A 25140-nucleotide genomic window follows, 5' to 3' on the forward strand; every position below is an offset into this window, starting at 1 on the left:
TTTTGGCTTGTTAAAGTATGGACAAAATAGCCCCTTCCCCAAGGCATATGAACATCTTTGATGGGGATCAGGTAGGGATAATTATCATGACAGAGTTCGAGCTGGGACTCAGCTGAGTAGATGTTCAGCCCTTGAATCTTTGCACAACCTATATGGAAGGAGCGCCAGAAGGCCTCCCACTCAACCTCTGTCTAGAGTACACTCAGCCCCAGTTCTTACCATCGGGGTTCGTTCCTGGGGCCCCACCCTGCTGCTGCAGCACCCCCGCAGCAATGGAGTTGGGCCAGAATCTTTGGGTGGGTCGGTGCTGCGACTTGATCTTCTTGGCTTTGGGGGCAGGGTCTGGGTTGCTGGCATCAAGCATGGGTTGCAGGATGCGTCTCCGGGCGTTGATGAACCTGCGCAGGGTTAAAGGCGGAGACCTGGTTAATTACCAATGGGGTGGTGATGGTGGGACAGGGCATACAGGGTGGGGAGGTAGGGAATGAGTGCAGAGAAGGCTAATCCGTTTTCAGACTCTCTATTAATCTATTACACAGACCAGACTGGGGTTCAGACCTAGGGTATAAAAGCCCAGCAAGGAGAAGAGCCCTGGGCACTAGGCACTCATGAAATCAGCTTGGTGACCTCCAAGTCGCGAGGGAAGGAGGCATGGGGAGGGCTCAGAACTCTGCTCCAGATCCACCAGGAGTGAACAGAGGTGGGAAGAGCCCTAGCCACAGGCGCCAACTTCTGACTTCTCTTCAGGGGGTTGAGGAATCAGTTAAGGGCCTGCTCTTGGGTCCACTCCCATCCAGCCAGGCTGGGTTCTCTGAGCTTTCTTCTCTCTATGACAGTCCAGCCAGACAGCCGAAATCCCTGTGGGGTCTAAAGGGCCAACCTTTCCTCCTTCCTCCCACTCCAGCTTTGAAGAATGTTTTAGTTTGAGTTCAGTCCACACTGTGGGGAGGGTGGACAAGATGACCGTTGGCAGCCCCACCAATCCATTGATGCAGGCAATCCTGTCTAGTGCTGCAGTGCAGGTGGGGCCGAGTTTTCTATTCAGCAAGAAACTTCCAGTGAGGTTCTGACACAATTCCCCAGCAAAGGGTGCTGAGAAGCTGTAGATGAAGCCACAGGTGCCTATGTGGATTCTGGCTTTTTGCTTCTAGCCCAAATGGCAGGACTGGTGTGGTAGCTGGGCTGGGACTGAGGCTGGGCTGGGACTGAGGCAGGACTGGGCAAGCTAGTCTCCTCTCCCTGCTGTGCCATTCCTCTGCCAAGCATGTGACCCCAGGGTCTGAGAGCCTTTGGGCAGGTGATGCTAACTCACCAGTTATTTACTTGAAGGAGGGTGAGGTTTGTCTGGGCTGCGATCTGCCTCTTCTCATCCTCCGTGGGGTAGGGGTGCTGAAATGAGAGGTGAAGGGCTAATGAGGGGTGGACATACCATCATGGACACAGGCAACTAGAGTGGTGTGAGAACCAAAACTGGGGAAAGTTCGTTCCTAAAGAGAATAGATTTAGGGCTTGGAGGGAGGCTGCCCCAAGCCCTGACTCCACACCCAGGCCTACCCGACCTTACCAGCCCTCTACAACGGGGGCAGTGGACCAAGGTGGTTTCCCAAGATTGAGTACAGTTTAATATTTATGGTTTCTAAGATATTTGCACGGCTTTCTCACTTGGTCCTCACAGCTATCTCACCAGTGGCAATATAGTTAGTGTGAGGATTCGTTATGGCCTCAAAGTCCACAGGCTATCAGAAGCAAGGTAAATGGAGTGTACAAACCAATTCAATTTAAATTACCTGATATTTATTGAATACCTACTATGCACCCAGATTTATGTTAGGCATTCCTAGGGGACAGAAGATAACTAAAATGGTAACTACTATTTGTATAGTACTTTATAACCTGTAAAATGTTTTCATGTACTCAACTTCATTTAATAAAGCATACCCCTGAAACTATATAAGATAGGCAGGTAGGAATAACAATATCCCCACTTTACAGAAGAAGAAACTGAATGACTAATCCAGTGTCACCCAGATGGTAGCACCCAGATTGGGACTCAGTTCTTCTGATCTTCGCCAGCCTTCCTCCTATTACTTCATGCGAGGCAGACCAAGGCTAAGTCAGTGCCTTTGTGGAGATGAGTGATTAAGTGCTGAAGGTGTCTACTGTGGTCTCCAGTATACTTCAGTCCATATGTTGGTTACATGTTAGTCTCCCTCCCACAGGCTGCACCTCATGAAAGCAAAAATTAAAAAAACAAACAAAAAAACTAAACCCGTTGCTGTCAAGTCAATTCCAACTCACAGCCACCCTGTAGGACAGAGGAGAACTGCCCCATAAGGTTTCCAAGAAGCAGCTGGTAGATTGGAACTGCTGACCTTTTGGTTAGCAGTCTGACCTCTTAACCACTGCGCCACCAGGGCTCTGAGAGCAGAGATTAAAAATTACGTCCTATTAATTTCTGTATCCCTGATGTCTTCCACACAATAAATGTGCAAATGACTGCTTTGTGAAAGACAGCATAAATAAAGCGACAGACACTGCAGTTGGGGTAATAAGTGCTCTAGAAGGTTAGAAGAGGGAGAGACTGGTGTTGGCCTGGGTGGTGGGGAAAGATCAACAGGTCACATTAAAGGATGGGCAAGTTTTGGATGACAGTGGGAAGAGGGTTCTGTGGCTAAGAGCCAGAATGTGAGGAGTAATTAAATCCCCACGTTCCCACTTCTCCATCATCTCTGACCCCAGCCATACACACGGCACTTTCTCTCTCTGGCTCTAGCCACCTGGAACTAGGCAGATCTCACAGCTTTTAAAATGCACTGTCCCTCAGGCTGCCAAACAGGCTGAAGCAAGCCATGTGTTAGGGAGTCACATGACACTGCAAACCTCTGACTGCTGGCCACTGATTTGAGGCTTTCCCACTACCTCTTCAGAATGGATGCCAGTCACAAGCTTGGGGGACTTCCCTGGGTCCCCTCACTTTCACCTGCTGGCTCCCCCTACTGCTTTGAGTATGATAATTCACTGGAAAGACTCATGGAACTCACAGAAAACACTATATTTATGATTATAGGTTCATTATAGCAAAAGGATACAAATCAGGACTGTTATAAGGAAGAGATGCATGGATGAGGTCTGAGAGAGTTCCCAGCACTCTCCCTTTGCCAACCAGGAAGCTCTCTGAGCCTCCATGCTCAGGGCTTTTTCAGCCAGTCGTGATTGAACCCTCACTGCATATGCATGATAGGCTAAATCATGCCTCCTGAGGTTAGTTGACCTTGGCCTATCAAGTGTGCCTTTTCTGGTGTGGCCAGCCCCCACATGTTAGCACAGATCCTCAGGTGTGGCCTGGAGATTTCAGATAAAGGCTCCTCAATTACTCCCAGGGTTACTTCACAGGAATCAAGGCCAAAGGCCAAATTTGTTTTCCATTACCACACAAGGGTCCTTCCCATGGGGTGGGGAGCCGCATAACTGGGCCTATGCCTCCTTTTTTTAATATGTAATTTATTTTTGTTGTTGTTGTTGAGAATATACACAGTAAAAACATACACCAGTTCAAGTCTCAATCTGTACATTTCAGTGACATTGACCATGTTCTTCTAGTTGTGCAACCATTCTCACCCTCCTTTTCTGAGTTGTTCCTCCTCCATTAACATAAACTCGCTGCCCCCTAAGGTTTCTAATATTTCGAGTTGCTGTTGTCTGTTTGATCTCGTGTAGATAGATCTTAAATGAGCATATTGCTCAGGGAAGACATCCTTTATTAGTTAAGCTAAACTATTGTTTGCTTTTAAGAAGACTTCAGGGGATATTTTTGGTTTAAGATTTAAAGAACCTCTCAGGAATATAGTAGCAGGGGTTTATCCAGCCTTCACGGCTCTGGAAAATCCGGATTCCATGAGAATTTGAAATTCTATTCTGCATTTCCTCCCTTTTGATCAGGATTCTTCTATAACACCTTTGATCAAAATATTCAGTAATAGTAGCTGGGCACCATCCAGCTCTTCTGGTCTCATGCCAAAGGAAGCAGTTGTTCATGGAGGCAATTAGCCACACATTCCATTTCCTCCTCCTATTCCTGACTCTCCTTCTTCTGTTGCTCCAGGCGAATATAGACCAATTGTTGGGCCTTGGATGGCCCTTTGCAAGCCTTTAAGACCCCAGGCAGTATGCATTGAAGTAGGATATAGAACAAAGGCACTAAACATGTTATTAGGCCAATTAACTAGGATGTCCCATGAAACTATGACCCTAAACCTTCAAACCAAGGAACCAAATTCCATGAGGTGTTTTGTTGTATATAAGTAGCCTCAGTAAAAAAGTAGCCTCAGTAGCTACTCTATATTACTTAAAAAATTTTTTGTCATTGTTGTAAATGTATATATCGCACAACTTGTGCCAATTCAACTTTTTACAGGTATACAACTTATTAACAGCAATTTCATTAGTTGGCTGTGCAGCTCTATCTTAATCAATGCGATTTTTTAAAATTGTGTGTTAGGGGAAATCTTACATAGCAAATTAGTTTCCCATTCAATAGTTGGTACGCTAAGCGTTCCGTGACGTTAGTTCCATTCCCCACAAAGTGCCTGCCCTCCCCCCATTTCTGTCCTAGGCTCTCCATTTCCTTTCATCCTGAACTGCTACCTTAATCAATGTAATTTTGAGTCTATGGCTCTTTGTGTCTTTCCCAGGCCTCAGCACTGTCCCTGACACCTGGTGGGCACATAATAAAGGTGTGGTGAGTGTCCTACTGTGTCTGAGATTTGTCCTGGAAGCTGGGGGAGATTTGGGGTTTCAGATGGCAGAGAATCAACATGCCCAGATCTCTCAGGCCAGGATTATTCCTTATGCTCAGGATGGCACTAGAAAGTGGTGCTTGGGCTTTATAATCAGGCCGGGACTCAGATTCCGGCTCTATCATGACGAGCTGTGAGATCCCACGCACGTCACTTAACCCTACATCTTAAAGTCCTCTAATGATCAAACGAAATAATATTTGTAAACTGCTTGATGAAAAGGTTGCTCTTAATGCCATTGTGATTGGGTGAAACCTGCGAGGTCCTTAAAGCTCTCCGAGGAAGGAGTTTGAGATCAACAGCCTTGGTGGTACTCTCATCATCAGTGACAGAGGGAAGCAACCCCTTCAGTTGGCCTAAGCAGCCCCTGACCAAGGCAGTCAGGGTCATGTGTTGTTTTATTTCATACCTCTGACCCTGGCCGCCGGGCTGGGCAGTGGGACTTGGGGGTTCATACAATATTAAGGTTCTAACAAGGAGGAAAGCACATCAAAGTCACAGGAGCCAATTTCATCCAAACTAGGAAGAAGCAGCAGGAAACCGGGAGGAGACATTGCAGGCCCCAAGGGGCAGAGGAGGCACACCTCTGTAGTTCTGACACTGGCTTCTTGGATTCTACCTTCCCCTGTCCATTGTAAGAAGCCAAGCAGCCACCTTCTCTGGGACCAGCTGGTCTGTGAACACAGCAAAAACATGGCGGCTTTTGGCCTTCTTGGGCTTCACTGGGCCCTTTCGTGCCCTCATTCCCTTGCACAGGCTATCCTCTCCACTTGAATGCTCTTTCTCCCAGCTTCCTATTGCCTGCGTTTCTGAGCTTCTGTGAAGACCTGCTCAGGGATCAAATCTGTAAGGTCTTCCCCAACTCCCTGAGGCTAAAGTAGTCACTACTACATTTCAGTAATTGCATTTAGCCCACTTGATGGTACAGTCCATGGGTAACGCAAATGGTTAAGCACTCAGCTACCAATCAAAATATTGGCAGTTCCAATCCACCCAGAGGTGCCTTGGACGAAAGGCCTGGCAGTCTACTTCTGAAAAAATCAGACATTGAAAACCCTGTGGAGTACAGTTCTACTTTGACACACATGGGGTTGCCATAAATTGGGATCAACTCAACAGCAACTGGTTTGGTTTTGGTATGGCAATGTATACCTCCCCACTAGACTGCGAACTGCTTTAAGGCAGGGATCCAGCCTTATTAGACACTGCATCTCTAGCGTCCAGACCAGTGACAGGCGAAGAGTCAACATTCAATATTCATGAGTGGAACAGATGGTAAACTAACACAAGAAGACTACGGCAGACTTGTTTGCTGAGCACAGAAGGCTGGCCTTGCCAACTGTGCCAATACAATGCACCAATATTGGGCATCTGCTGCATCCAGAGCCAGCAAGTGGAAGTTGCCTGACCTTAAGAGCTCACAGCTTAGATGGAAAGGCCAAAGACAAAGGACAAAAACTCCATTAAAGGGCTGTCTGTGCTAAATACCCAATGGATGGTAAGAGAAGGGTGAGGTGGGCTGGACTGGTCAGGGAAGGCTTCCCTAGGCAATTGGGACTTGAGCTGGATTTTAAGGAATGGCCAAAGCATTCTAGTAGAGAGGAGGGGATGGGCATTCCAGGCAGATGCCTTGTGCTAGGACTTACGTTTTAGCCAGGCTGATGAAGATCTTTTCACCTTTAAAAGCTTCCAGCCTCCCTTGGATGGATAATGTTTGCTATCTCTCAGGGGCTTCCCTTCTTCTAGTAGATATCATAAATGTATAGATTAACATGCAACCATTTAATGGAGAGGGGTAAAAGGTGTCACCAAAATTGTCTGGTTGTTCTCTTCAGTGTAAGTCCCCACTATCCATCTACGCCTCCCGGAACCAGTATCTCAGGAGGCACATGGTGGAGGCCATAGGGGGAGAAGCAGCTTTCGGCCCAGCTTCGGGGACAGGTGTGTCGGCCAGAACATTCTTGACACCATATCTGAATGCTTGTGGGAGCAGTCCAGCTGGTACACTCCTCAGACCAGATGATTCCTGAGGACAGTGTCAAAATAGTCCTCACCCTGGACAGACCTCCATTTAGTCAGTGCTACTTTTAGCACAATTGGCACGGCTCAGGGCCAAGTATGAGAAGAGGAGTCAGATGAGATCATGGTAAGCCATGAAGCCATGGTAGCCACTCTGTGATCACTACTTGGAGGAACTCTGAATGTGGAAGGAAAGGGCCCAGACAACAGCTCTCTGGAAGCAGATAATTCTTCCCTGAAGAAGAGTACAGAAGGGACCAGAAAATTACAGATCCTTTTGCGGGTCAGCATGGAGCCTCAGATGATTGGGCGGTGTGGTCTAAGGGTTAAGAGCATGGCCTTTGGAGGTGGGTCCAAGCACTGTACCCACTACTTACCAGCTGTGTGACCTTAGCAATTCATTATTTGCTGTTTCCAATTCTTAATTTGCTTGGCTTAAAATGAGAATAATAAAATCGTGCCTGCTTCTTAGTGTTTGGGGCCGACTGCATGAGATAGTACTCCATTGACTTCCACATCACACACTTGAATATTCAAAGTCTCCAGAGAACGGAATTGGAGTACTTACATTAAGTCGGTCTCGTTGCACCATAGTTGCCCTCGGGAAGTTCCTCTGAAACCTAACCTAAACTCTTTCCCACCTCTTTCTGGCACGTGCCCTTATAGCCCTGTAACTCAAGTCTTATCTCAGCTGAACTGAAGCTGAAGGCATCTTTCAGTTTGAAGAGTGGGTTCTGCCCCTGTCCTGGGTCCAAAAGAAGCTTAACCAGGGTGGTCCATAGGTCCCTGGCCTGGCCTGTAGACTGAAGCCCTAACACCACTTCTTTCACCACAAGCCCATCCCGAGATTGTCCTCCCACCTCCTCCCCATCCAGATCCAACCATGAGACCGAGCCAGGTCATCAAGGGACACAACCTATGGGAACCAGCAGCAAGCTGGTGTCAGTAGACCCTGTGCTGCCAGTTGAGTGTGGCTTGGAGCATGACTCGGACAGGTGAACTTTCCTTTCCCATTTTCCTGCCATAACCAGCCCCACACTGGAGGCAACATGAGCCCCTCTACCTTTCTCCTCGCTCCTAACTTCTGTGGGGAGGTGGCCTGCTTCGGGCCACAACTCTGTTGGCATGGTAACACTCTATGATAGACAGGGAACAAGGGAGGCAGCCAGGATTTTAAGGGGTCCTGAGAGGACCACATGCCTTCAAAACGAAGATGTCATCGAGGGTAGGATATGCCCTGATTTTAGAGACGCTAAAATGGAAAAAATGAACCTTTTTAGAATCGACAGAAGTACTATGAGTCACACAGCAATTTCCCTTTCCAACTGTTTTTGCCCTGGCTCAGATTTTCCACTCTTATTTCCTCTCACTTTTACCTTTTAAAAAATTTGTACACACCTTTAAAAAATTTGTGCACACAAAAAAGTACAAAGAACTAAAATGTGTAGCTTGATGTATTATCACAAGGTAAACGCCCATGTAGCCATGACCCGGGTGAAGAAATGGAAAACTACCAGCACCCCAGGAGTCCCTTTCTCTCCCCTCTCGTCACTATCTTCCCCTTCCCCATCCTCCCCTAAGATAACCTGATTTTTATGATAATCACTTTCTTGCTTTTCTTTACGCTTTTATGATCTATGTTACATTCTTAACATTACGGCTTACTTTTGCCTGGTTTTTGAACTTTATGTAAATGGAACCATACAGTATGTGGTATTTCATTTCACGGAAGAAAGGCCTGGTGACCTACTTCGGAAAAATCAGCCATCGAAAACCCTATGGTGCACAGTTCTACTCTGACACACATGGGGTTGCCATGAGTCGGAATTGACTTGCCAGGAAATTAAAAAAAAAATTTCACTCCATATTATGGTTGTGGGATCCATCCACGGCTGTCCTGTGTAACCGTGGTTAATCATTTTCACTGTTCTATGGTTTTTTACCGTTACATGGTTTTTCATGGTAAAAATCTACTGCCCTCCTGTTCTGCACCCTGCTGCAATCTCAAAACGATTTTCTCTCCTGCTGGCTTCTACTTCCATCCCTCCTGCTGGCTTCTACTTCCGTCCCTCCTTCACATTGGAGCTAGATGGCTCTTCTCTCCCCAACTCCCCACCTTAAGCCTAAGAGCTCTGATAGCCTGCCTTACCCAGGACTCCTCACACTTCAGGGATGGCCTGTTTAGTATTTGTGGTCCAACTAGACAGGCTGCACAATCTTTGTATTTGTTTAGTGAATGAACAGGGCCTAAGGGGTAACTGCTCCTTACCACTTCCTTTGTGTGTGTTGGTGGGTGTGGAGATGGATGGGGAGGGTGAGGCCATGTCAGTGATTCAGACTCACCCACTGCCTGCTTACAATAGTGCTGCTCCTGCAGCTGACAGAAGAGGAGAAGGGGAGACTTGAGAGACTTGAGAGAACAAGGAGGCACACTGCTCAGCTCTCTGAGGAGTCCTGTGCTGTGAGAAGGCAGCAAGAGCATAGACTCTAGAGCCAGACCCCGGTGTGTATCCTGGTCCTGCCTCTTACCGTCTCAGGCATGCCACTCAGTGTTACAAACTAAATTGTGTCCCCGCAAAATACGTGTTGGAATGCTAACCCTCTATACCTGTGGATGCAATCCCATTTGGGAGTAGGTTTTTTTTTGTTGTTGTTATGTTAGTGGGGCCGTATCAGTGTAGATTTTGTCGTAAACCTAATCACCTCTGAGTTATAAAAAGAACAGGTTAGAGGAGGAAGCAAGGACAAATGGGGGAGACACCTCTATTGGATGATGATGGAGGCAGATGAACCAATAAGCCCAGGAATTTCAAGGACTGCCAGCCGCAAGAAGCTGAAATAGGCAAAGAAGGACCTCCCCCTAGAGCCACAGTCTGAATTCCGACTTCTGGTTTCCTGAACTGTGAGAAAATAAATTTCTGTCCTTTAAGCCACCCATTTGTGCATTTCTGTTAGAGCAGCACTGGGAAGCCGAGACACTCAGTTTCCTCATCTGCAAAATGGGGAAATAATCCCAACCCACGTCCACGTTGTAAGGATGAAATGAGTTTATATTGGAAGGGTACTCAGAACCGTGCCTAGCACACTCTGAGTGTTTGTTAAATAAATAAATAACAAATAAGTCTGCAGCTTGACACACATGGCTCCATCTCGTGAAAGCCACAGGTTGTTTCTCTGGCCGAGGGCAGCAGCCTCCAGCAGCCCCTTCTTTAAATGTATAAATGTGCTCCTTTTTCAAATGGGTCTTATTTCTTGGATGCCCTTGACCACTCCAGCTCTCATTCACATCCAGCAGTATGTTTTCTACTCACTGAGTCTCAGGCTTCACAGGAAAGGGTGCCTCTTGGGAGATGCTGTGAGGTTATAAATCTTCCCTGGCCATTTCTCAAGTGGAAGCTTGGAGTGCTGCAGGCTCCCGTGGAGTGTCAAGAGGCTGTGTCCGATCCAGGAGTCTCCAACACACCCTCTCTTCTTAGCTCAGTCCATCCAGCCCTGTGGCTGATGGGCTTATTGTCTTCAAATGTAGACACACAAATCTTGGCTCCTTCCCTGGAGACTGAAACTGCCAAAGTGGCTCAAGCCTGAGACTATGGCTACTCCAGGGCATGGCTGAAACTCTGTGCCATCCTTCCCGGAAGTCAGAGGGCAGGTTCTGGGGGTTTATTCTCCTATATACCTACAGTGAAGGTGGGTGGGAAAGCACACCCATTTCACAGGCAGGGAATCTGAGGCCTAATGCCTCTCTGGTACAGAGTGATGAATGGAGGAGCCAAGAGCCCAGTTGGCCTGTCTTCCAGCCTGCTGGTGTGCCTGACACCAAAGCCCTGCACTTATAGCTATTTGAGCCACATCTGGATGAAAACAGCCATGGTAAGTGGCCATGCAAGACTCCAAGCTCCGGAACCAAAAACAAACCTGTTGCCATCAAGTCAATTCCTACTCATAGCGACCCTATAGGACAGAGTAGAATTGCCCCACTGGGTTTCCAAGGAGCAGCTGGTGGATTTGAACGGCCGACCTCTTGGTTAGCAGCGAGCTCTTAACCACTGTACAACCAGGGCTTCAAAAAAAAAAAAAAAAAAGTAAAGGTGTAAATAAGGGTGAAGAGGTTTTCTTGATCAGATTGGAGGGAGAGGTTAACCCCTGTAGCCAGTGTTATGGATTGAATTATGTCCCCCCAAAATATGTGTTGTAAATCCTAACCTCTATGCCTGTGCTCATCACTTCGAGGTCTAAGGATCAACTGATCCAACGTGCCTGGGGTTATAACCCATTAGGGAATCAGTTGTTTTTGTTATGTTAATGAGACAGGATTAGTGTAGGGTGCATCTTGAGTCAATCTCTTTGGAGATATAAAAGAGATTAAATAAGCAGCAGAGCAGAGATGGGGGAAGACAGATGCCAAGCCACACGGAGATCTCCAAGGAACCAGGAAACTAGCTAAAGAGACGAGGACCTTCCCCCAGAGCCAACAGAGATAGAAAGCCTTCCCGTAGGGCTGGCACCCTGAATTTGAACTTCTAGCCTCCTACACTGTGAGAAAATAAATTTCCGTGTGTTAAAGGCACTCACTTCTGGTATTTCTGTTATAGCAACACTAGATGACTAAGACAGAATGTGGTATGGGGGTGAGGTGCTGCTCTAACAAATACCTAAAATGTGGACGTGGTTTTGGAATTGGGTAATGGGTACAGGCTGAAAGAGTTTTAAGGTGCCTAATAGTAAGTGGTTAAGAGATCAGCTGCTAACCAAAAGGTCGGCAGTTTGAATCCACCAGTCCCTCCTTGGAAACCCAATGAGGCAGTTCTACTCTGTCCTATAAGGGTCGCTATGAGTTGGAATTGACTCTATGGCAACGGTTTTTTTTTTTTTTTTTAATAATAGTAACACTTGCTCTTGAACACAGAGTAACCAAAGTGAAAGGAAGAAATGATGAAAGAGCTGAACAGAAGATTTCAAATGGCAATTCGAGAAGACAAAGTAAAGTATTATAATGAAATGTGCAAAGACCTAGAATTAGAAAACCAAAGTGAAAGAATGCGCTTGGCATTTCTCAAGCTGAAAGAACTGAAGAGAAAATTCAACCCTCGAGTTGCAACGTTGAACGATTCTACAGGGAAAATATTAAACGATGCAGGAAGCATCAAAAGAAGTTGGAAGGTATATATGGAGTCACTGTACCAAAAAGAATTGGTTGATGTTCGACCGCTTCAGGAGGTAGCCTATGATCAAGAACTGATGGTACTGCAGGAAGAAGTCCAAGCTGCACTGAAGGCATTGGCGAGGAACAAGGCTCCAGGAATTGACAGAATGCTAAGTGAGATGTTTCAACAAATGGATGCAGTGCTGGAAGCGCTCACTCTTCTATGCCAAGAAATTAGGAAGACAGCTACCTGGCCAACCCACTGCATATTTGTGCCCATTCCAAAGAAAGGTGATCCAACAGAATGTGGATATTATTGAATGATATCATTAATATCACGTGGAAGTAAAATTTTGCAGAAGATCATTCAGAAGTGGTTGCAGCAATACATCAACAGGGAACTGCTAGAAATTCAAGGTGGATTCAGAAGAGGACGTGGAACATGGGATATCATGGCTAATGTCAGATGGATCATGGCTGAAAGCAGAGAATACCAGAAAAATGTTTACTGTGTTTTACTGACTATGCAAAGGGCTTTGACTGTGTGAATTATGAACAAATTATGGATAACACTGCGAACAATGGGAATTCCAGAGCACTTAACTGTGCTCATGCAGAACCTGTACATAGATCAAGAGGCAGTCATTAGAACAGAACAAAGGGATATTGAGTGGTTTAAAATCAGGAAACGTGTGTGTCAGCGCTGTAACCTTTCAGCATACTTAATCAATCTGTCTCCTGAGCAAATAATCTGAGAAGCTGGACCATATGAAGAAGAATGCAGCACCAGGGTTGGAGAAAGGCTCATTAACAACCTGCGTTATGCAGATGACACAAACTTGCTTGCTCAAAGTGAAGAGGACTTGAAGCACTTATTGAAGAAGATCAAAGACAGCCTTCAGTATGGATTACGCCTTAACATAAAGAAATCAAAAATCCTCACAACTGGACTAAAAAGCAACATCGTGATAAATGGAGAAAAGACTGACATCAAGGATTTCATTTTACTTGGATCCACGATCAGCACCCACGGAAGCAGCAGTCAAGAAATCAAACGACATATGTCATTGTGCAAATTTGCTGCAAAAGACTTCTTTAAAGTGTGAAAAAACAAAGCTGTCACTTTAAGGGCTAAGGTGTGCCTGACTCAAGCCATTGTGTTTTCAATCGCCTCATATGCATGTGAAAATTGAACAATGAATAAAGAAGACCAAAGAAGAATTGATGCCTTTTAATTATGGTGTTGGCAAAGAATATTGACTATACCCTGGACTGTCAGAAGAATTAACAAATTTGTCTTGGAAGAAGTACAGCCAGAATGCTCCTTAGAAGCAAGGATGGCAAGACTTTATCCCAGGTGGTCTGGACATGTTATCAGGAGGGATCAGTCCCTGGAGAACGACATCATGCTCGGTAAAGTGGAGGGTCATCGAAAATGAGGAAGACCCTGAATGAGATGGATTGACACAGTGGCTGTAACAACGGGCTCAAACATAGCAACAATTGTGAGGATGGGGCAGGACCTGTCAGTGTTTCCTTCTGTTATACACAGGGTCGCCGTGAGTTGGAAGCGACTCGACAGCACCTAACAACAGTAAAAGCCTATATTGCCTTGAAGAGACTGTTGGTAGAATTATGGACAAAAAAGGCAATTCTGGGAGGGCTTAGAAGGAAGAGAGGAGAGCTACAGAAAGTCTCCATGGTCTGAGAGAATACAACAGACTATTGCTAGAAATGTGGACATTAAATGTGTTTCTGACGAGGCTTTAAAAGAAAATGATAAACATGTGATTGGACAATGGAGGAAGGACAATGCTTTTTATGCAGTGGCAAAGAACTTGTCTGAAATATGTTCAAATGTTTGGTGGAAGGTAGAATTTGTAAGTGATGAACTTGGATACCTGGTGGATGAGATTTCTAAGCAAGATTTTAAAGGGGTCGTGTGTTTTCCCCTTGCCACTTACAGTAAAATGTGAGAGGGAAGAGATGGACTTAAAAATGAACTGTGCAAAATGAAAACAGAACTTAAAGATTTGGAAAATTCTGTTGTACAAACTTAGGACACATGTCCTACGATGTTCACCAAGAACATGGCTATATAATAGTTTGTTAAAGAGATTAAGCCAGTGACTGGTGGATCTAACCAACTACCACAGCAGAAAACCCATCGACTTGGACTGAAGGAGACAGAGAAAGAAAGAAAGGAAAGAACACTATCTGCCTCTTGGAATTCTACAGGCAGGAAACAGGCCCAAGGAGCTACATCTGTTGTCCTCCAGGAAAAGCAAAGGACCATCTCTGGAGCAGCTCAGAGATCATCAGAACTGTTGGAAGGAGCACGGAAGCTGGGCTGCATCTGTTTTAAAGGGTGGAGCCACGGCCTCCTAGGTATAAAAGAGCCAGATCTTCACCAAATGGGTTCAGAAGTGTGGGGCTGCTGTTCATGAGTGCCAGGGGAATGGGGCTGCTGCCCAAAGCTGAGAGAGTGGGGCTGCCATGCCCAAGGGGCGGAAGAATGGGGCCTGCTGGGGCCGAGGGGGTGGGTCACCGCTCAGACGGACTAGGAGAATGAGGCTGCCCAAAGCTGAGGAAGCAGAGTTGCCATTCCAGAAGGCCTGGAAGGCAGAGCTGAAGCCAAGGGCCAAGGGAGTTCCACCCAGAATCCAAAGAGCAAGGCCAACACCCAGAGTCTGGAGGCCAAGGCCACACTGCCTAAATGGTCTCAGTGAATGAAGGATTCTTCTCAAGCCTTGAGAGCTAATGTAATTTGTTCTGCTGGCTTTTGGACTTGCTTGATGCCTGTTATCCCTTCTTACCCTCCAATTTCTCCCATTTGTTATGGAAATACCGACCTTGTGCCTGTTCCACCATTTTACTTGGGAACAGATAACTTGTGTTCTAGATTTCACAGGCTCGCAGGTGAAGAGGAATTTTGTCCCAGGATGGAATACACCTAGAGTTTCACCCGTATTTGATTTAGATGATTGAGAAGATGAAATTTTAGACTTGGAGCTGATTTAAGACTTTTGGGATGATGTGATGAGGTGAACGTATTTGGCATGTGCAAGGACATGAATTTTGGGGGGCCAAAGGGTAAAGTAGGATGTTATAGATTGAATTGTGTCCCCCCAAATAAGTGTAGATCTATGCCTGTGGTTATAATCCCATTTGGGAATGGGCTGTCTTTGTTATGTTAATGAGGTAGGATTAGTGTAGGGTATATCTTGAGTCAATCTCTTTTGAAATATAAAAAGAGATTAAACAAGTGAGCAGATGAAAGATGGGGGAAGATGGAAGCCAAGCCACCTGGAAATTTCCAAGGAACCAGGAAACAAGCTTAAGAGACAAAGACCTTCCCCCAGAGCCAAAAGAGACAGAAAGTCTTCCCCAGGGCTGGTGCCCTGAAATTCGAACTTCTAGCCTCCTAAGCTGTGAGAAAATGAATTTCTATTTGTTAAAGCCATCTACTTGTGGTATTTTTGTTATACCAGCAGTCAATAACTAAGACAGCAAGAATCATAGTGCCAGTAAGGGGATTCAAGAGGTCACTGGTGATTATTAAGGAGATAATTCTCATCCAAAATGACTCTTCCTTCTGCTCTTCCTACCCAATCCTAAATCCTAGCCATCCTTCAAGGCTCAGCCCAAATCCCAGCTCTTCCACCAAACCTTGTTAACCAACATCTCAGTATTGCACAGAGCCCTAGGGGTCCCTGAGCTTAGCCTCTCCTACAAAGTAGGAGTCCTCTACACAAGGGCTTTTCAGCTGGGGTACCACAAACAAGGTATAGGTGAGCAGAGTTAGTGATGTCCTCAGCCCCAGAGTGACTTGGTAGGGTCTGGGGCACCAAGAGTCCCCTGGATGGTCTCCAGCGGCAAGCAGCCTAGCTGACTTACTATCATTTTCCTGAAAATGCTGGGATGCTTGGCTCTGTAGTGTCACCATCACTCAGTATGGCAGCCCCATTTTCTGATGCTTGGGAAGGGCTTTCTGTTGAACTCAAATTGGCTTCCCTACTGCATTCAACCACGGAGAACAGCCTGTTCTCTGAAATTACATAGACGTCAACAGGACTGCCTCTCACCTATAAACAACAGCCACTGCCATTTTTAGCTAACTTTTATTAAATACCTGTAGTGTGTAAGGTACTGTGCTAAGTGCTTGGCATGTATCCTCACTGAATTATCATGGAAAGTATGAGGTAGATGGAGCCCTGGTGCCACAGTGGTTAAGAGCTTGGCTGCTAACCAAAAGGTCAGCAGTTTAAATTCACCGGCCACTCCTTGGAAATCCTATGGGGCAGTTTTACTCTGTCCTATAGGGTCGCTATGAGTCGAAATTGACTCGATGGCTATGGGTTTTTTGGTGTGAGGTAGGCATCATTATTCCCATTTTATATGTAAGAAACTAAGCTTAGAGCAGTTAAAAAAATACTCGCCCAAGTTATGTGAGTAGTAAGTGGCAGAGATGGGATTCGAAGCACCTGTGTCTTTAACCCTGGCCACTCTCCCACTGCTCTGGACCACCTTCAGGAACTGTGCTTTTAACACGTTATCGGATCATCTTCCCCATCACCAACCAACCAGTTGCTGTGGCATTGACTCTGACTCGTGGCGACCCTATGTGAGTCAGAGTAAACCTGTGCTCCATAGGGTTCTCAATGGCTGATTTTTGGGAAGTAGATCTCCAGGTCTTTCTCCTGAGGCACTTCTGGGTAGACTCGAACCTCCAACTGTTTGGTTTGGCAGCCATGCGTGTTACCCATTTGCTGCAACCAAGGACTCCTTCATTAATATTATTATCTCCACTTTATGAAGAGAAATTTAACACCAGAGAAGTGAATTGATATGCTTAGTTCAAAAAAAAAAGCGAAAAAAACCCATTGCTTTCAAGTCGATTCCGACTCATAGCGACCCTATAGGACAGAGTACAACTGCCTCATTGAGTTTCCCAGGAGCAGTTGGTGGATTCAAATTGCCAACCTTTTGGTTAGCAGCCGAGCTCTTAACCACTACAACACCAGGGTCATAGAGTAAGTGAAAAATGAAGCTGGGATCGAGCTCAGGCGTGTCTGACTCTTAAGCCCTTGTTCCTTATACAACACCATGCTGCCCTGAAAGAACATCTGTTAGGCTTCCTGTACGTGGCATTGTGATTTTCTGCAGGCCAAACATCTCAGCCTCCTTAGTCATTCCTCACAGGACTGGCTTCCTGTGAGAGACTTAAACAAACATTCCCTTTCCTGGCTGCCCTTCTCTGGACATGACTTGTCAGAGGGCTTTTTGAAATCTGACGCTGAGTCCTGGACATAGTCTTCTGGTCATGTCTACCCAGCACAAACGGCCGAGTCCACTCACCTATGCTGATCCCTCCACTCTCTGGACCCCCAGAGTACCTGGGTTTGCATGATAGCACTTGATTACATCATGTCCTGATCTCTCATGGTTTATGGGTGTAATTTATTCCTGCAATTAAATCATCAGCCCCCTGAGTGCTGAAATCATGTCTCATACCTGAAATTTAGATGTTAGTGAATAGGTATGTCATTTGGAACTTAGATCACATTTTCCTATAGAAACAAGCTGTTTTAAAAACTTGGCTAGCCCCAAAGGCCAATTTAACTAAAGGGTCTGCATTCAGGAGGGGGAAGGGTATGCAGGGGTCAAGAAGGAGAAATAAGGGAGTATTCCTGGGGCAGAGCCATACCTGGGCACAACTCTCAGATGGGTGAGCCAGGACTCTGTCAGCTTCTCCTTTTTGGTGATCCTTTGACACTTTCCAGCACCTTTTCTCTGAAGCTGTGGGCCCGTATATTATCCCAGCGCAAGAATTCTGAATCAGGACTGCTGGGTCAACTCCCCTGAAGCTATGTTCACCATATTTATGTGTATAAGGCTTTCATGAGATTTTCAAAGGAGTCAGGAGCCTAGAAGAGGCTATGAACAACTGCTAGAAAGCTCCCCATTCTGGCTTGCCTCCTCAAAATGCTGTGTTCAAAAAGGTTTTGCTCCTCATTTTCTAATACCAACAAGCACTGGTGCTCTTCCCACGAAGCTGATCTTGGCTGAGTGGGAGTAGAAAAACGAGCTTTGGCACTAATTCGTACTAAGCTGTGAATGAAAGATGGCCTCATAGCCTCTCCGTAGGCCTGTGGCTTTTACAAGGATTGGGTAATTTAAAGCAGGTCTCTGATTGGTGGAATTTCAGGCAGTGTGATGAAGTTAAAGGCAAAAGTAGGCAAGGTATTCTGGCACAAGAATGGGTCAGTACCCCTGAGCCATTTTCCCGCTTCTTAGGGGTTCTTATCTTCCTCCACAGGCTCCCTAAAAGCTTCAAGATTTCTCTTAGCATTTCGCATGGCAGGACAGCCTATGGAAGCTCTGGGTGAGACTGATAGACTAGGGAGAAAGGCCTGGTGATCTACTTCTGAAAATCAGCCAACAAAAACCCTGTGGATCACAATGCAACTGACTAGGAATGACAACAGGCACAGGGGAGGTGGCGAGGCACTCAGGATATTTGGTGAGTGACTGAAGGCCACATCAAGGTGCAGGGGTGAGGGGCTGATGTGACCTCCATTTACCCCTGCGGGCAGAAGCCCTGGTGCTGTATGCAGCATGCAGCAGCAGCCCTGCCTCCCCGGCAGGATGAGCCCAGCCTGGGGGGCACTAGGGCTGGGTGTGAGATTAACTGGGGACCTGACAAAGGGCCTGTCACTGAGACATTGACCGAGTATACGAATGTTCACAGAGCACTGTGAACAACAGCCAAAAAGTGGAAACTACCAAATGTCTATCAACTGATGAATGGATAAACAAAACGTGCCACATCCATCCAACGGAACATCACTCAGCCATAAAGAGAAATGTCATCCTGACACACACTACTACATCGACGAACCCTGAAAACATCATGCTGAGTGAAATAAGTCAGACACAAATCCTGTATGATTCATTTGTATGAAGGTCCAGAAAGTAGATGAGGGGTAGCCAGGGTATGAGGTTTCTATCTGGGAAGACGAAAATGTTCTGGAATTAGATAGTGGTGATAGTTGCACAACTTCGTAAATATACTGAAAGCCACTAAACCATACACTTTAAAAGAGTAAATTTTATGGTATGCGAATTATATCTTAACAAAACATATTGTGTGGAGAAACGAGGCCCCTGGTTCTGCCTTTTGTGACTACAGCAGAAGGCACACCAGGGCCCTGGAGTAAGCCCTTGCCTCCGTGTGGCTGGGAGGAAGAACAGTCACCTGAAGACGAGGGTGTAGGATAGCAGTGAGCAGTCAACTCTGGCCCCGGCTGGTGCCACGTCAGTCTTGTGGCCAGAATGGATGGGGAGGGGGAGAGGAAGGGAAGAGATGGTAAAGCAGTGTCACATGCCAGGCCTGGTGTGTGAAAACCCAGTACCTCTCCCAGGACAGGGCTCTGTGCCTTGGCTGCAAGCCGCGGTTCCCCTTTGCTTCCCCTAGACTTTGCCTGGAAGCGGAGAGAGGTCTGTGATTTCTTGGATCAATGTGGAGACAGTATAGCCTAGTGAGTAAGAGACTAGAGCCCCGAGCCACACATATCTGGTTCAAATCCTGTGCGACCTCATTATCTGTGTGACCTTGGGAAATGTGTTGTCTGCTTTGAGCCTCAGCTGTCTCATTGTTCAGATGAAAATAATAACAATAATAGTTATTTTCTAATACCAGCAAGCGCCAGTGTCTGTCGGGTGACTGTGTGGGTTAAATGAGATGCTGTGTGTAAGGAGCTGAGTGTGGAATCTGGCACGCTGCTGTGTATTGTCAATGAGTGGCTCAGTGACGGATGGCAGGGCCTCCTGGGGCTGGGCTTCCCCTCTAGGGTGGCAGCAGCATACAGAACCGTCACATTTTTCAGAATTTTCAAGGAAGGATGGAAATGAGCAGATAAAGAAGGTGTTTCAGAATCACTGAGCAGGTCAGGGTGGTGCCAGAATCTGGAGCTGAGGAGGTGGGGACAGGAGCTGGGGAGGAGGAGCAGCCCCCTCCTCTCCATGAGGGACCTCTCCAACCTCCACGGGGAAAGACCCTGTGCTAGGGTTTCTCACCTGACCTGGGTTTGCTAAGGAATGATTGCTTCCAGCAGGGGTTTAGCCTCTTTCCGCCAAAATGCAATAGTAAGAAAATGTCACTGGATTCTTCAGGGGCTCAGAAGCTGGCAGCTAAGAGATGAAACCATCCCAACCTCACCGCAGCCTAACAACAAAAAGACTCCGAGATTCAACCTTCATCTCAGGAGCGTTTTGGTATCTGAATATATTTCTGGAGCTGCTAATGCCACAGAACACTGGAAATGACAAGATACCTCAGACACGGGACAAAAGGAACCAAAGAATACTAACTTCTGCCCAAAGGAAAGAAGACAACAGGAAAAATCAGTATTTACTATAGAAGGTCTCTTAACCAAGCTTGATTTAACCATGTTTGAAGATTATACGACACTCTCCACTCCTGCAAATCCTAAGAACTGCTGTCACAGGATCCTGAATGCTCGAGCTCAACAGACTACTTTCTAGAATATTTACCAGTTAAATGAGCTGCTTACCAGGAGGCAGCAGTGTTTCCATCCAAACTGGTTTATGCCAGCTGTACGTGTTATTATAATTATGTCATTTAATTAATTATTCTGTAAGCTAATGAAATATAACTATAAAAAGAGTGAGTTATTCTTCTAAGAAATCTAAGTGGAATGTTTTGGAAAGACCCCAGAGTTGCTTAAGATGCTATAATGTTAAAAGCAGGTGAGATAAATGTGAAAAACTGGAAAACATAATAAAAATCCAGAAAGACCCTACAGCCAGGTTTCTTCTCAAGTGTCAAAGTTCTTACTCCATTTCAAATAAAATAAAGATGGAGTTTATAGATGTTATATTATAGATGAGCTTGTTGCAAATAAAATGACAAACTTCAATCAGAAAAAGATCTTGGGCCTTTCCAAAGATTAGCCAACCAATGTATGTATATCTTTAAAATAAAGTGTATCTTTTTAACGGTTGGCTCCTTTCTTCAACCAACTTTTCCAATTCACAAACCAACAAATGAGTTGTCTCAAATGCATCAGCTATGAGGACATCTACTATATTATACTGAGGAGCCCTGGTGGTCCAGTGGTTAAAGTGTTAGGCTGCCAACCAAAAGGTTGTTGGTTCAAACCTACCAGCTGCTCTGTGAGAGAAAGATGTGGTAGTGTGCTTCTGTAAAGAGTTACAGCCTAGGAAACCCTATGGGGCAGTTCTACTCCCTCCCCTAGGGTCACTATGGGTCGAAATCAACTTGACGGCAGTGGGTTTGGTCTGGTTCTGTATGCTGAGGTCTGTCCTTTCTTGATACCTATTCTACCCTTTTTTCCTACACCTCGTGTGGTGTTACCACAGAGCTGCTTGCCCTCTACGCACAAGACCATAAGAACTGGCCAATGTACCTCCCATGCAGCCACCATCGGTCTGTCAGTGGAGGGTTGTACTGTATATTGTTGTGATGCTGAACCGGTTTCAGCGGAGCTTCCAGACAGACTAGGAAGAAAGACCTGGTGATCGGCTCCCAAAAATCAGCTAATGAAAATCCTGTGGATCACAACAATCTGATCTCGTCATGCACAGGGTCGCAATGAGTTGGGGCCGACTCAATGGGAGCTAACAACGGCAACTGCATGTCTAGTCTCAGGGTTGCCCCCCAATACAACAGGAAAAACAACAGTAACTTAGAGTCATCCGATAAGTTTGGGAAAATTTTCAAACTATCTCACCTCTTGCAAATTCACGATGTCCCCTAGTACACTAAGAATCAAGAAACACACTAAACTTTGTATAATTGAAATTTTCCCAAACATATTTTACCATGGACTCTTTCTTGGGGAGCAACACCTATTAGCACCCTGTAAAGGAACACATTTTGAGAATCAATGCTTTAGGGATACCAGAAGAGGAGAAATCTACGGCTGAGCTGGAGATACAAGACACACAGATTTTGCACAGAAGAGGTAATCAGCAGCATTAGCTCCTACAGTCTTAGGGTCAGACCAGTAGGTAAAATTAGTAGATGCTACAAATCAAAAAAACTGAACTCATCCATCCATCTCTAAGTAATTTTCACAGATTCTGGGCCTCAGTCTCAAAAAACTTGCCCTTGGTCTACTGTTTTAGAAGGTTCAAAGGGAACTCACATTTCTTAAGCTCTGACTATGTGCCAAGACTTGGCTATTTATGTTAGCTCATTTAGTTTTCACAATCATGGGAAATAGGTATTATCTTTTATTTTTCCAAAGAAATAGGATCAGAGTGATCACATCATTAATGGGAGAGCCTCAGTTGTTTATCTGGTTTCAGAGCCTCTTTTCTTTTCACCGCTCCCTGTTACCAAGAGTCATTATAACCTCTATCCTGAACCTGGGTTTGGGGGAGTATACGTCCACATGGATAACTGGGTTTGGGGGTGTGTGTCCCTATGGATAACTGGATTTGAGGGTGTGTGTCCACATGGATAACTGGGTTTGGGGGTGCGTGCCCATACGGACAACTGGGTTTGGGGATGTGTGTCCATATGGATAACTGGGTTGATCTGGTGGAAGCCCCTGGCTATGTGGCCCAGCCTGGGTCTAAAGAGGACAGCTGTAATCTGCCTACTTCCCAGACTAGCCTGGGCTTCTCCCCATTCCCTTCTTCCCCTTTGGTCCAGAAGTTCAGAGTCCTGACTTTATAGGCCCAGTGGCCAATCCCTTCTCATCTCTTGATGGCCTCTGTGATGAAGGCATTAATGGGGGGAGGTCTTTGCCAGGACCACGTGCTTTATTAATAGCACCTGCCCCTGAGACAGCAAGAGCAGTGAGGGGTGGGAGGAGGAGGCAGAAAGCTCTTACTGAAGCTTTCCAGCAAAGCCCCCTGCCCTGCTCCAGATCCTTTTCTTAAGAGGTGTTCTGGGTCCTTCTTTCACTTTGTTCTGTGCTCAGCCAGAGCCTTCTGTCTCTCCTCCACCTCTATATTCCTCTGCCTTCTTCAGCCTGGAGTGGAGGAGGTGGCAGTGGAGTGGAAAGAAAAACTCTGAGCTCTAGAGGGAGCCTCACAAAGAAGAGGGTGAATTAGGTACAAGGAGAAAGGGGAGGCACAGCCAGGGGGGACTGAGCTGGTGACCATCCAGTCTCAGGCTAAAGACTTAACTCAAGAGTGAGCGTTGAGTGGGGAGAGGAAGGTAGCCAAGGATGGGGTGATGGAGTCCGTGAGGGGGTGCTGGCCTGGGCTCCCCGGAAGGTGAATTTGTCTTGCAGTCTCATCTCTTGCCTTTTCTCCTCTTCAGAAGTGAGGTTGTTGGGGTGCTCACATCAGTCTTCAAAAATGCATCGAGGTGACCCGGGGTGGAAATGTGCTCACTCAGCAATGCTCTGGGTGGGGGTAGGGGATGGGGAGGGGGGAGCAGTCTGTGGAGTTGGGTGCATGGATGAGTTGGGGGGAAATGCAGGGTCTCTAAGACTTCTGCCTTCATTAAAGTCTGAGAGCCATGGACCAATCTCAATGGCTTTCAGAGATGGTCCCATTTCAAATAAATTGTTGTTGATAGACTGAATTGATTAATTCAGTCAAAGGGAAAGGGGTAAAGTGCTGACACGTTGTGGGGATCGTGTCACAAAACAACCCGTGTATAAATTATTGAATGGGAAACTAATTTGCTCTGTAAACTTTCACCTAAAACACACTAAAATGTTCAAAAATAAATAAATAGGCTGCTAGTATTAAAAAGATTCTTCAAGGTGGGAAGTGGTGGAGGAGAAGGAACTAACAATTATTAAGCACCTTCACTGTGCCAGGATCTTTGCAAGTATCTCATTTATTCATATAATCTTCACACGAGATGAGTGTGGTCAGCTTACAGAGTAAGAGGTAAAGCTTAGATTTGAACCCAGGTTTGGCTGCCTCAAAAGCTCGCGAGCTTTCTGCCTCACCCACAAGCCCCTATTTATACATCACTGCCTCACAATGAGTGGAGCCAGATCTAGATCCATGGCGGGGATGAGGAGGTGAGAGCCACACTGCCCCAATCTTGGGTGTCACAGGTGTGTTCACAGAAGATGGGTCTGTCCCTAGAGAGCCCCTTCTCTCACGAATCTTTCACTCCTGTAGCTCTGGGAGCTGTAGAGTGGACACTGGGCTCATGGGGCCACCAAGTCCAGGAGCCCACCGACATTCTGACTATCTGGAAAACCAGACAGACAGCAGGCTTGGGCATCCCCGTCGCGTGCTCCCTCAGGACAGCCCCCAGAAGGCCTGAGGCTGGACCTCTCACCTCCTTCACTGGCTTCTTCATCTACATTCTGGGGTCTCTCCAGCTTCCTCTTCCTTCTTGAACCCTCAGCCCATTCTCTCCATATTTGGTTATTATTTGTTCCCATTTTCAAAATGCGTTCACTCAGCAATGCTCTGGGCGGAGGTAGGGGTTGGGGAGGGGGGAGCAGTCAGTGGAGATGGGTGCATGGACGAGTTGGGGGGAAATGCAGGGTCTCTAAGACTTCTGTCTTCACTAAAGTCTGAGAGCCATGGACCAATCTCAATGGTTTCCAGAGATGGTCCCATTTCAAATAAAGTGTTGTTGCTTGACTGAATTGATTAATTCATTCTCATGATCCATTTGCATTTTCTCCTTCTCTCTAAAACAAGACTTCCATTTACTCCTGGCTCTTCTCCAGACTTCTCAGGTCAATATGTCTATAATCCAAAGAAAACCAAACCCATTGCCACTGAGTTGACTCCGACTCACGGCAACCCCATGTATTACAGAGTAGAACTGTGCTCCGTAAGATTTTTCCATGACTTTTGGAAGTAGGCTGCCAGGTCTTTCTTCTGAAGTGCCTCTGGGTGGGGTCGAACTGCCAACCTTTTCGTTAGTTGGCAAGCGTTTAACTGTGTGCACAGCACAGGGACTCCTAAACACGTCTATAGTCCTTTGGTACTTGTTTTGTATCCGTGTATCCACTGAGAATAGCAGTGGGCCAGCCAAAGAGCTTACAGGCTGCTGGGAGCCCACCTGTGGTCACAGAATCCCAAAACACACACACACCCAGCGTAGACACAGATACCCTGACCTTTCTTTCTTTATTGCTACTTCTCTTGAATTATAGTTTTGAAGTCATTCCTGACGTCCAACCAAAGGCCTATCTCTTGCAA

At 46.2% G+C, this 25140-nt stretch overlaps 1 protein-coding gene across 1 annotated transcript in view; it reads right to left on the reverse strand.

Annotated features, from left to right (window-relative positions):
- The window catches only part of PKNOX2 (PBX/knotted 1 homeobox 2), a 354189-nt gene that overhangs the window by 2324 nt on the left and 326725 nt on the right, over window positions 1-25140 (reverse strand). Inside the window, exons 11-12 of the mRNA XM_023557078.2 lie at window positions 1313-1389; window positions 220-398 (exon numbers count right to left, since the gene is read on the reverse strand). Coding sequence (XP_023412846.2) covers window positions 220-398; window positions 1313-1389 — 256 coding nt within the window. The remainder of the gene's footprint in view (window positions 1-219; window positions 399-1312; window positions 1390-25140) is intronic.

Source organism: Loxodonta africana, chromosome 15, assembly GCF_030014295.1.
Source record: "Loxodonta africana isolate mLoxAfr1 chromosome 15, mLoxAfr1.hap2, whole genome shotgun sequence".
NCBI lineage: Eukaryota > Metazoa > Chordata > Mammalia > Proboscidea > Elephantidae > Loxodonta > Loxodonta africana.